The sequence below is a fragment of the Eptesicus fuscus genome, chromosome 9 (assembly GCF_027574615.1).
Source record: "Eptesicus fuscus isolate TK198812 chromosome 9, DD_ASM_mEF_20220401, whole genome shotgun sequence".
Classification (NCBI taxonomy): domain Eukaryota; kingdom Metazoa; phylum Chordata; class Mammalia; order Chiroptera; family Vespertilionidae; genus Eptesicus; species Eptesicus fuscus.
The window spans coordinates 66,336,429-66,349,704 of NC_072481.1; the positions used below are offsets into that span (position 1 = coordinate 66,336,429).

Consider the following 13,276-nt stretch of genomic DNA (forward strand, 5'->3'; position numbering starts at 1 on the left):
ATAGAGATGCCTTTCTTCTACTGATGTAAATACTCCCCTTCCCTTTCCCATCAATGCCCACTGCCTTTGTCTCCTAATAGAACATTATTGGGGCTTTCGCCTGAATGGATGATTCCAGAACAGCTATTCTTATTGATCTCAGTAAATGCTTGTTGTCCCTCATTTTGAAAGACTGTTTTATTTTTACACTCCTCAACAGTTTACTCTATTTTCATATATAAAGTCCCTCAGAATCACCCTACTTTCCCACGGTCATACCTGCCAGTCACTATAACAAACCCTTGTAAACCACTGATCTTTCTTAAATGTACCTTGATCTTTCATGCCTTTTTGCCACAGTACCGTACGTTTATCTGATAGGGATTTTCTTCCTACTTCCATCTTTTGCCCACTCCTTTGTTGAGCCCCACAAACATTTGCTTTCCCCTCTATCTCTACAGCAGTTTGTAATGCACCATAGGGGTGATTATGATGCTGGAAATATATATTTATATAGAAGTGCACTTTTTTTATTATTGGTTTCTGCCATAGTGATTTTAGTTATCCTTCCTTTAACCTTTTCATACCTCCTATTCATTTATTCAACAATTAATTTCTGATCGTCTACCATGCGCAAGACCCTATACTGGGGACAGAGGATTCAGACACCCAAACAAACAAAAATCCCTTCCTTCTTGTAGAAGTAAAATACATAGATCCTGGTATTTGCTATGGAGGAAAAATCAAAACAGAACAGAAAAAGGACAAACCAAGTGCAGAAGGAGAGGTGTGACTGTGGCCCTAAAAATTGACACCTGAATAGACCTGAGGGAGGTGAGAGACTGAACTCTGTACCTCAGAGGGAAAAGTGTTTTCATGCATAGGAAGGGCGAGTGCAAAGAGTTCACATAAATTTGGTTACCCCAGAAGACACCATGGCCTTTGGGAGATGGCCCAGTCATAGTGGCAAAGTTCTAGGCAAGGGCCAAGCAGCATTAGCTCACTGTCCCTGTAATTTCTTCTCGTTGACCTGGCGACTTGGTCGGCAGAGACCGTCCAGTTCAGGAACAAGTAAACTGTGTCTTATGTACCAAGTTAGAGCTAGATTCTTGATACAAAGGCACGGATATAGGCAGTACTGCTTCTCTGGTTTCGTAGTGTTCTAGTGTGATCCAAAATCTCTCCCCTTAAGTATTGCACTGTCTGTCCTTCAATGTGCTCATTAACCCATTCAAGCACCGTTTATTCAAATCTCATGTGTAAGTACTCCACCGACACCCACTACAAAGATGGTGTTAAAGCTGTTCTGGGATCCGTCCCATTCGGTTGTTGCACACATGCCCACACACATTTAGCTTTGTAACTCTACATAAAGATCAGTACCTATTTTTAAATGCTTATTTCCAGTATATACAAGCCATTCATAAACCTCATCACTGATGCAGAGTGTGTCATATTTGATGCAAAGGTCAGCAATTAGCTGGAGTTCTTCTTTGGTGTACACCTATGCATATTAAAGGGAACAAGAGCAGAGCAATTATTCTTCACCGTGTGAGAAAACGATGGATGAGAAGACTGTATAAAGGGATCAAAGACTCACTTACTTTGCCAATGGGGTTATGTGGAGTATTTAGTATAATAGCTTTGGTTTTGGAGTTAAATTTACTTGCCAGTTCTTTGGGATCCAATGTCCAGTCAGAACTAGACCATTTTTTCCCATCAACAGGTTTCTAAGCATGAAGAATGAAGATGTGATTTAATTCAATTAATTCATGTTTGCTGTCTTACAAATAAATAACCTAATTAAGAAAAAAATGTCAGAGAAAGGAGTGGCAAATGTAACTGAATAAATGACTAACCAAGAAAATAAATAAACAGAAATAACTAAGCTTTCGTTCTGCTTTAAGAGCCCAAGAGAGCTTGAGTCTCACGCTCACACCTGTTAAACAGAAAAAATGGACTCTGTCAACATTAACAGCTGTTACAATGCCCATATTCCTTCAAAGGAGCCAGAGACAACTATGGTTAACATGTCTCATACTACTAAGACTAGCAGAAGAGTCTGAGATTCACCTTAGTATATTACTTATTTTAAAAAGATTTTTAAAAAGACAATGGTACTATATGATATTCCTAAAGATAAAGAATTCAACAAGCATTTATTGAGCACCCAGCATTGCCCTGCACTGCTAGTCACTGGGGAGCAGTGCTAGAAAAATGAGTCAGAAACGGTCTCTAATCTGGTTGTGCGCCATCAGTGGGGGAGACGAATGACGACAAAAGATAATATTACATACAATGTGGATGCTAACACAACAGAAACACATGGCAAACACATGACAAATTAATAAAAGTTCCCCCTGAACGCCAGTTGTTAACTTCAGTCAGAGTAGAGATAGTATAGTAAATCCCCAAATGTAATCAAAGTGGGAACTTTATCGGTGACAAAGTAATTGGTCTTTTCAAACTTCTTAAAGCATGTGAATGGTATTGGTGAACTTACAGATCTTAAAGAAATATAAACAGGGGTTGCTCCAGCCATTTTCACCATGGGCTCATAGCAGTCATAGAAAGGCACGATTATTATGACCTGAAATACACCCAAATAAGAACACATCATATCAATCATTGACTCATTTAACAAATAGCGTGTAACCGCTGTGTGGGAGGCACCATACTATAAGCTGAGATGCAGCATGAAGCTAACGTCCCAATGGAAGAGACCGTGGGGATAAACTCATCAGGAGCCTTCACTGGAGTCGTTGAGCTCTTAGGGAGATCAATAGAAAGGTTCTCAGCGGGGACTTGGGAATTGCATGCAGTTTTACAGGAGCATAAGTAGAGTTTTGAGGGGGAAAAGGGCCACAGCTCTCATCACATTCTCAAAGGGATGTTCCAGCCAAAAACATTAAGAGTTTATTTAAATTTCAAGTTAGGAAATAAAATGTCAGATGGTGGCAGAAGCCAGACTATGAAGAAAGAGAACACTGCAATGCTCTCGGTGGTGCAGTACTAATTTATAAGTATTATCTTGAAAGTAAAGATTTTCCCTTTCCTCAAAAGCATCCAGAAACAAAGAGTGGATACAGGGAGACCAGTTAGGATGCTATTGTTATTGTCTGATACCACATTTCCCCTGCCAGGTGACATATCTGGATTTCGTCTTTTTGTCCTAGTCCCTGGCATGTATACTCCTGGTCCCTTTGCCCCTGTATGCTCTCTCTCCATCACTCAGGGGCTGGATTTCAGGTCAGTGGGCCAATCCAGCCAGCCCAGGCAGCATCCCTCCCACAATCTGCCAGCCTGGATCTAGCATCCTGACCCTTTGCTTTTCTATAAGGAGAGTCTGAACACATAATTTGTAACCATTATATACATTCAAATGTTCTTTCTATCTTTTTTAAACCTAGCAATATTTCACCAAAATTTCATATAATTATAGTTTTAGCATTTATTGTTTTAATGGCTATTTGAGAGCCTATTGAGTTCTAGAGTAATTTTCTTATGGTTTGCTTGTATAAATAACAATGTTATGTCCATTTGTGAGGATGTGCAGTTTCTCTATTTTAAAAGAGTCTATTGAATATATTTAGATGACTGCTAGAGTAAAGGGTATAAGCATCTTTATGGTACTTTTCATATATAGTAACTGCTTTTGAAAAATCGGGCAAGAGCAATTTATAATTCCGCAAGTTAATAGTAAGCTGTCTCGTTGAACATTTTGTTGAGTAAATGGTTCCTAATTACTATTTTAAATTCACACTTTTTACTGTTTGTATTTCCAATGACATGAAATACCTGTTCAAGGCCTTTCTCTTTGGAATAAAAGAGGCCCTTACATTCTAAAGGCCCTTTGTTTGTCTCAGTCATTCAATGCACATTGCGTACCTACTATACAATGTGCTATGTTAGGTGTTAGGAGGACAAAGAAATGAACCAGGAACAAGTTTTTAATTAGTCTGTGAAATTCTCAGGGACTAAGACGACCTATCTTTGTAACCCTGGTGAGAAACATAGTGAGAGCTTAGAAAAGGAAACATTTGGAGGCATGAAGGTAGAACTGAACGAATGTACTTGACTATTCACTGTGATTGCTTCTTGTTTACAATGGGACTAATTCCCCTCCCTCTTTAAAGAATATTTATTGAGCACTCACTATTTTTTAAAATGTTTTTATTAATTTTTTTCTTTTTCTTTTTTTTTTAGAGAGAGAGGAAGGGAACGGGGGGGGAGAGAGAGAGAGAGAGAGAGAGAGAGAGAGAGAGAGAGAGAGAGAGACTGATCAGCTGCCTTCTGCATGCCCCTACTGGGGATTGAGTCTGCAACCTGGGCATGTGCCCTGACCAGGGATCGAACCAGTGACCTCTTGGTGCATGGGATGATGCTCAATCCACTGAGCCACACCAGCTGGGCTGGGCGCTCACTATTTTAGGTGCTGGTAGTATAGCAGTAAACCAGTTCTGGAACTCAGTCGTCTGAGAGTCTTATAATAAACAAGAAAGTAAATGAAATAATTTTAGATAGTAATCAATGTTATAAAGACAATAAAATAGGTCAACATGATACAAAGTGACATGTCTGGTTTCAAAATATTAGATAAAGTGATCAGGGAAGAAAGACTAGAGAAGAGAAGGCCAAGGGCTGAGCCTTGGGATACTCCAACAGAGTAGCAGAGAAGGAGGCAGCAGCAAAGGATTAACTACATCAAAGCATAAGGAAAAAATTCAACTATTTTATAGGATTAAAGGATATTTTTTATATCAAAGTTTGACGGTACTTCCTTTACATGTTCCCTTTAGCTTATTGTCTTGGAATTTGAGGTATAAAACCATATACACTGTAACTCAAAGTGATAGTGGTATTTTTTTAATGAAAAAGGTACAGATAAAGTGCTAGGAGGGTTGAAACAAAGGAATTAGCAATATAGGTCATGGTGAGCATTTCTTTGTCTCCACCATAACCTAGATATTCTCACTACTGCCGATCACACTGCACTCCTCTTCTTTTGTTTACATGTCTATCTCCTTTACTAGACAGAGTTCCTTCCATGCATAAACTGCCTTTTAAAGATCTTCTTCTCTCCCATTGTGCTTAGCACAGAGGAGATTCCCCAGCAATTTTTGAATAAATGAAAGAGGCTAGGAAATCCTGAAGTAGGGGTATTAGAATGATAATGGGGACATAGGAGTAGATCTGACTGAGCTCGGTGACAAAGTGGGTCTTGTACCACAGGACTAAACAGCAGAGAGACTCAACCTTCCTGTTACACATTCCTCATGCCATGCTGCCAACAATATGGGGCGCAAATGGACATGACCATATACTTGCTGATTAAGTTCAGATGAAAGATTATTTTAGCAGTGCAAACTAAGATTAATTTTCCCCATCATTTCTGGCCTCTTCTACCTGCCTTTATCTAAATAAGCATTAAAAATAAGAATAAAGTACATGCAACAAAATGGATGAATCTCACAGACAAAATGAAAGAAGCCAGATTCAAGAGTATATGCTATATGACGGTATTATATCCAGTTAAAGAGCAGGTGACAGAAGACAGAAGAGTGGGTATCTCTGGGAGAATATAGACTAGGAAGGGGCAAAAGGGTGCTGGAAATGTATTATATCTTCTTCTGGTTTGTGGTTACATGGAGATACACGCATAAACATACGTAAAAATTTGTTGAGCTGTACATTTAAGATTTGTGAACTTTACTACATATGCATTATACTTCAAAAATAATAAAAAATAAAAAATAGCATAAAAAAAGATTCAAAGGCAGGACAAATAATAATGATGAATTGGGTAATATGGTAATGTTAATACTTACTTCATCCCCTTCATCAATTAATCCTTGAATGGCATTAAAGAGAGAGCCATATGCTCCTACTGTCACAAGGATTTCTTTATTTGGATCGATCTGCTTTTGATACAGCTTTTCATATAAGCAGGACAGAGCTTTCACAAGTGGTGGATGACCCTGTTGAAGAAAAAAGAAGAAAAAAATTTTGATTATGAGAACTACTTCTTTGAAGTAATTTGGCTCTAAAATTGAAATTTAAAAAAAATCTGGGTTTTTATAATTACCCAAAGAATACTTTTTAATTGGCAGTTAATTAAAAAAAAATTTTTCCCTATGATCAGAGGGTTCTTACATGAATGGCCAGGAAGACTTGCTAAAACTTATTAAAAACTTAATGATTAAAAACTTCCTATTAAATTATTGCTTTTAGAACACAGAATTTAAAATTATTTGCTTTGATTAAAAATTGACTTCAACATCAAGTATTTCTTGACAATACATTTTGATAGTAATTAGATCACATTTAATGACTATTTTTGACAGTGATTAAATCATATTGAATAGAGTTGGATATTTTTCCTAGTTAAAATCAGCCAGGAACCAGCATTAACTATATCTCATCCCGTGATTCTGTTCTTCCAAGTTGCAGCAGAACAGGTTATTCCAACCAACGGACTAAGACGAGAGGAGAGAAATTCACCAAAAAAATGCACGTGAGAGTTGGCAGCACATGTGAGGAAGAAGTGGAACCTTATTCACACTGAGAGCCAAGAGAGCAGTAGTTACCTCGGAGAACAACTTGAACAAGAGGACTGAGAGGACTGCAAATGGACCAAGTCTGAGACATGGGGAGGCCCGACTTCTTAGGTCCTCCTCAACCTTCTCTCCCATGTTCGGTTTCCTTCTCTCCTCCTCTTTCTTCCCCCTCCTATTCCCCCTTTTGTCTTCTTAGGTATCAAAGTCAATATTTATTTTTTTCTATCCAGCATTACTGCCTCTTTTTGCTTTAGGGGAACCACCTGGTTTTCTGTCACCTGTGAGAGTGTCTAAGTGCAGGTAGCATGCCTTTGCTTGGAAAGCACCTGGGCTCCGGAGGGATAAACTGGGTCAGGATGCAGGAGAAGAGGGAAGCTGGCTGGATACACCCCAGGCCTGTGAGGTAAAAAGGACTGAGGTTCCTGTAAGTTGTCCACCCCAGTTCATATGAAGAAAATGAGTCATTTTTTTTTTTTTTTGGTCAAGTTGCATTTATTTGCCACCTTTTTATTCCTTTCAGAATATTGACTAGTATGGCCCAGACCCTCACCGTGTTAAAATCAATAAAAACAAATCTATAGCACATTTTTCATATTTTGAAATTAGGAGATATTATAATATTAGAGAAACTGGGTATAATTAATAATAGAGGAGGTAACAGAACATAGTAAAATAAAAAACAATAACGAGAGAAAAAGACGACATAAATTCAAAATAGACACAAATTGTGGAAAGAGCAAGAGAAGTTTGTCACCACTCTGAGAAATCCAAAATTTCCTTTTAATACCAGGCCTAACAAATTCTAGCAAAGCATGATTTGAAAGCAATTATCATTCTTTTCTTATGATGATAAGGGTCTGTGTTTTTTTTTTAACATTTTTAATTACAAAAATAATTCATGCTTTATATAATAATTAAACTAGGCAAATATATGTAAAGGAAAATTATGATTTCTCCTCATTATCACTTCCTTCCCTTCCCCAGAGGTGACTGATGTCCTCAGCCTGATGACAGTGCAACACCATCCCCAGTGCTTATACTAAGATAAAAACACGCACACATATGCACTCATATATGTCTATTAAAACTGGAAGATACCTAAATGAATGGGCATGGCTATGTTCTAATAACATTTATTTAAAAAGTCAGCAGTGCATCAGATTCAGCCACAGGCCATAGCTTGATATACGCTGCTATGAATCAATTTAGGTTGAATTATCATTTTGACAGTATTTAGTCTTTTTTTAAAAAAATTGTCACCCAAGGATGTTTATTGGTTTTAGTGAGAAAGGAAGGGGGGAGGAGGGGGAGGAGGGAGAGGGAGAGAGAGAGAGAGAGAGAGAGAGAGAGAGAGAGAGAGATCAATGTGTGAGAGAAAAAGCAATTGGTTGCCTCTCGGATTGAACACATAACCTTTTAGTATATGGGACAATGCTCCAACCACTTGAGCCACCCAGCCAGAGCAATATTTAGTCTTTTAATTCATGAACATCATTTATTTAGGTATTATTTAATATCTTTCAGGTGTGTAGTATAATTTTCAGTGTACAGATTTTACATTTTAAAAATTCAATTCTAAATATTTCATGGTTTTGGATGCTATTGTAAATGGTATATAAGAAATTTTAATTTCCAACTGTTCATTTTTCATATATATAAATAGAATTGATTTCTGTATATTGGCCTTATGTCTTACAACCTTGTTCAATTTACTTAGTATGTTGCGGTAGCTGATTTTTTTTGTGTTTTTCTTTTCTTTTTTTTTTTTTTTAGAATCTAGGAAATCTCTGGATATCCTGGGCATTTAAACACAGAAGGATGGGGGTTCGGCTGAGGTAGAGTAGAAGAAAGTACGTAGTTGGAAATAGAGGATAATTAAGAGGCCAGTGCTGAGGCTGCGTAGGTGGTAATGGGAAAGAAACACATGTCTCAAGAATACTCTCTCCCTCCCTTGTTGCCACAGGACCATTCTCCAACAACAGCAGAGGAAGGAAGGGCCAAGCAGGACCGTGGAGGAGCTGGAAGTAGGGGACAGCTCATCCTAGCAGACAAGGGAAAGGGAGGGGTTCCTTGGTTATCGGGTTGGGACAATTGTTCCCAGAAAGCCAATTACATAGACGTCTGCTCATACACAATACAATATAAATTACAAGCTCACACCCCACTCGGTCCTCCTGTACTTACAAAGCCCCGTGTATACTGATTCAGGCTATCAATTGCTGCAATCTTTGATAATTCTTCCTTCACATATAGAGGAGGGGATATATCTGGAAGGCCTTGGCCAAGATTCACAACAGAGGGGTCTGCGGCCAACTTGGTAAATTCAATCCTAAGATAAAAAATACTAATATTAGAGATCAAACAAAGGACTTGTATGCATGCATATAAGCCTAATCAATGGACACAGACACCAGGGGGGTGAGGGCATGAGTGTGGGGGGTAATAGGGGATAATAAAAATAATAATAAAATAAAAAATACTAACATTAATAAGCACTATAATTACAGAGCTAAATTTTTATACCTCATAATCTTATTATAAAACTGGAAAATAAGACCTGTTTTAGATTTTTCAAAAACGAAGTCTCAACAAAAATGTTATCATCTACAAAATGACTTCATTTAATAAAAAGATAGCTGAACAAATAAACATGTTTCTTACAAATCTCAATTCCATGATACACATACTTTAATCATATAGATATTTTTCTCAATCATATCAGCCCTGCTAGGTTCTCTTATTAACTGCTAAAGACTTGAGCTAATAAGAAAAGTTCATGGATTAGAAGATAAGTTCCATGAGGGTAGCAACCAAATTTGTTTTTTCTCTGCCTATTTTCAGTACCTGGCACAGGGCTTGGCACATTTGTATGGATCATTAACTTCCTTCCATTTCCATTTAATCGATGAATTAAAATAAGTTGATTTATTCATTTGTTTATTGAGACAAGGCTAAAAATTCCCAAGTGGGGATAGAAAAATGGGTAGGAAAAAAAACAACTCACCAAAGTATTATTGTTGATTCTAAGGTACTCACCACACATTACTATCAAGGCCTTCAATTCGTTTTGCATTTTTAAATTTCGAAGACATTTTCTGAAAGGTGTAAATATTAAAAAGGTGTTTAAATTTCTTTAATCAAAATTTAAAAATTCCAGAAATTCATGGGTAACTCTTTACCCAATTGTCAACCTAGAAATGACAATACCATAAATACAAATACTGGACTCCAACAAAAAAATTCTGAAGAGGAATTCATCTCCCACTTGCTGTCCTAAGAAGTGCTTTTTCTTACACACTTTAGATGTCTATAATCTCCCACAATAACCAAAGTATCATCCTTTCTTAAAAAATAAAACAACTTAAAGGCCTGAAATGTACTAAAGAGAATAATGATAATAATAATAAAGTCAGTTTAAAAAATACCTTGAGTCTGAAGTTCATTTTAGGTAAGATGTACTAACAGTTTCACAAGTTAAGTTTCTCCTATGACACACAGGAAGCACTCAACAAATGGCTTTAAAACTACTTAATCAGTAGTTTCACAAAATAATAATAGCAACTAATGTAATTGACTGTGTATGTACCAGGCACTGTTCTAAGTGTTTTTACATAATTACCTCATGTAAAATTCACAACAGCTCTATGTAATGGTTCTATTAGTATCCATAATTTACATGTTAGGAAAGTGAGGTACAGAGAGGATAAGATCACATAACTTTACACATCTGCCCAAGTTTATAAAACTAATTACATTTAAACAGAAACAGATGCAACTTAGGATTTGAACCCAGGCAGGCTGATTCCAGAACACATACTCAGAACTATTCCCGTAAACTGTCTTTTTCGTAACCTGACCTTTTAAAGATATTATAAGAATGCTGCTTCTTTAAAAAATTATATTAGAACTAGAGGCCCAGTGCATGAAATTCATGCATGGGGGGGTGTATCCCTCAGCCCGGCCTGCACCCTTTCCAATCCGGGACCCCTCAGGGGGTGTCTGACTGCCAGTTTAGGCCCGATCCCTGGATGGGGCCTACACTGGCAGTCGGAAATCCCTCTCACAATCTGGGACCGCTGGCTCCTAACCGCTCGCCTGCCTGCCTGCCTGATCACCCCTAATTGCCTCTGTTTGCTGGCCTGGTTGGCCCCTAACTGTCCCCCTGCTGGCCTGGTCACCCCCTAATTGGACCCCTGCTGGCCTGGTCACCCCCTAACTTGCCCTCTGCTAGCTTAGTCACCCCCAAATGCCCCCTTGCCAGCCTCGTTGCTCCCTAATTGCTCCCCTGTCAGACTGATCTCCCCTAACAGTCTCTGCCTCGGCCCCCGCCACCGTGGCTTTGTCCGGAAGGAAGTTGGACGTCCGGAAGATGTCCAGTTGACCTGGTCTAATTAGCATATTACCCTTTTATTAGTATAGATGCTGGCTGTGTGGCTCAGTTGGTTGGAATGTCGTCCCGAGCACCAAAAGGTGATGGGTTCAATTCCAGGTGAGGGTACATACCCTGGATTCACGTTCCATCCCTGGTCTGGGTGTGTGAGCGAGGCAACTGATCAAAGTTTCTCTCTCACATCAATGTTTCTTTCTCTCTCAAATCAATACAAAAATAAGAAAAAAATTATATTAGACATCAAATTAGGTCTATTTAACATTGAGAAAGATAGGGGTGTCATAGAAAAATATTCAAAGTTAAAAAACAAACAGATAATAATTCACCAGAGGCCCCTTAAAAAAAAAGAAAAATATTCCAAGTTAAAATTATAGTACAGCATAACATTTCTTAGCTCTTTAGATTCTAGAATTAAGTTTATACTAGCTCTCAAAAGCATTGAATTAGCTTTGAGTTCATTGTTAACAAGCTGCTGGAAATAAAAAAATGATTGGCAGCATATTTGCGAAGATTATCCTAATAGAATATTAAAGTAATTTTATTTCAATCTGTGGGGAAGATAATGATAATGGTTATTAAATAGACCATTGTTCTCATTCTATTCCAAATAATGGAGCCAAGAAAAATACCTTTTCACTCTCATATTTTTAATCTTTGAAACTCCAGTGAAGTAAATCACATGCAGATTCTCCAGAGGTTAATGTGCCTTCCAGAGGAGCATTATGATTAAGTACCCACACGCACATGATGCTATTCTAGAGGCTATAATTATAAAACTAAGAAGTCCCATAATGATAGAGAGAAAAAGATAGTTTAACAATTGTCCTTTGCCATCTCGAACAAATGTTTAAAACTTAGTAATTCATTCAGTGACTATACACACAGAATACAGATTCATATATTAAAAAGTCAGCACAGTCTGCAGTAGATAATTTTGATACAATTTTACTTGAACTATTTAGATAAGTGAGGGAAAATGCACTTTCACATTGACTTTTCTTTAAAATTTGTGGCTAGAATGGCCTCCTCTCACTACTCTCCCTGACTCCTCTCCTTCCCAACTCTATGCCTCAACCATTCCAATATTTCAAATATTGTATGTTCTCTCTCACTTCCATAGATCCACAGATGATCATTCCTCTACCCAGACTGGTCTTTCTATACCAATGTTTAAGGTCTTTTTCATAAGTGCCCTCTGAAGGAGACAGTTTAGGCATTTGTTCTAATCATCTCCCTTGTTCCCCCATTAAATATTGAGGACTAAAATTTTGTCACACAGAGTTGAGCTTTGCATGGTCACAAAACATTGTAATAGCTAAGGTTTATTTCACCTGCCAAGCACCAATTTTCTCTTCCTTTGGGGCAACAAAATCCCTGTTCAGAATACATGTTCTATACTCAATCTAATCCCTGGTCCCCAGTGCCTTGGCCCTGCACTTAGCTAACTCCTATTCCATCACCACCTTCAGTTCCCAAGTTAGACTTTATTTATTTATTATTATTATTTTTAAATATATTTTATTGATTTTTTACAGAGTGGAAGGGAGAGGGATAGAAAGCTAGAAACATCGATGAGAGAAACATCGACCAGCTGCCTCCTGCACACCCCCCACAGGGGATGTGCCCGCAACCAAGGTACATGCCCTTGACCGGAATCGAACCTGGGACCCTTCAGTCCGCAGGCCTATGCTCTATCCACTGAGCCAAACCGGTTTTGGCCCAAGTTAGACTTTATTGTCTCCAGAAAGCCTTTATGATTCCCCAAGTCAAGGTTAGACACTCCTCCTATGTGCTCCTATTGAACAGAGTACTTTCCAGCATTTACTACAAAACACTATTTTTTTCCTGTTTATTCATCTGTATCCTTCCTTAGACTGTAGGCTCTATGAGAACTGTTGCTAGTTTGTTCACTGACCGTTGTCTGTATCAATCAGGTTTCTCTAGAGAAACAGGATTAATAGGATGTGCATGTATATAGTGATTTATATTAAGGATTGGCTCATGCAATTTGTAGGGGTTGGCAAGTTCAAAATCTGCAGAACAACCCTGCAGGCTGGAGCCCCAAGAAAGAGTTGATGCTGCAGCTTGAGTGTGAAGGGGATCTGCAGGTAAGAATTCCCTCTTCCTGGTGAGGGAGGGACCTCAGGTTTTGTCTTTTAAGGCCTTCAACTAATTGGATCAGGCTCACCCCATTATGAAAGGCAATTTGCTTTAAAGTCTACTAATTTAAATGTTAATCTCATCAAAAATGCCTTCACAGAGACAGCTAAACTGGTGTTTGAACAAATCTCTGGGTGCCGGGGCCTAGCTAATTTGACATAAAATTAACCATTACAGTGCCCAACATATA

General features: G+C 38.1%; 1 protein-coding gene across 9 annotated transcripts in view; it reads right to left on the bottom strand.

Annotated features, from left to right (window-relative positions):
- The window catches only part of KYAT3 (kynurenine aminotransferase 3), a 55,629-nt gene that overhangs the window by 25,988 nt on the left and 16,365 nt on the right, over window positions 1-13,276 (bottom strand). For all 9 annotated transcript variants that reach the window (XM_054721268.1, XM_054721274.1, XM_008157792.3 and 6 more), the window contains 6 exons: window positions 9,573-9,631; window positions 8,721-8,865; window positions 5,808-5,957; window positions 2,483-2,569; window positions 1,584-1,709; window positions 1,363-1,483 (listed from right to left, as the gene is read on the bottom strand). In XM_054721268.1, coding sequence (XP_054577243.1) covers window positions 1,363-1,483; window positions 1,584-1,709; window positions 2,483-2,569; window positions 5,808-5,957; window positions 8,721-8,865; window positions 9,573-9,631 — 688 coding nt within the window. The remainder of the gene's footprint in view (window positions 1-1,362; window positions 1,484-1,583; window positions 1,710-2,482; window positions 2,570-5,807; window positions 5,958-8,720; window positions 8,866-9,572; window positions 9,632-13,276) is intronic.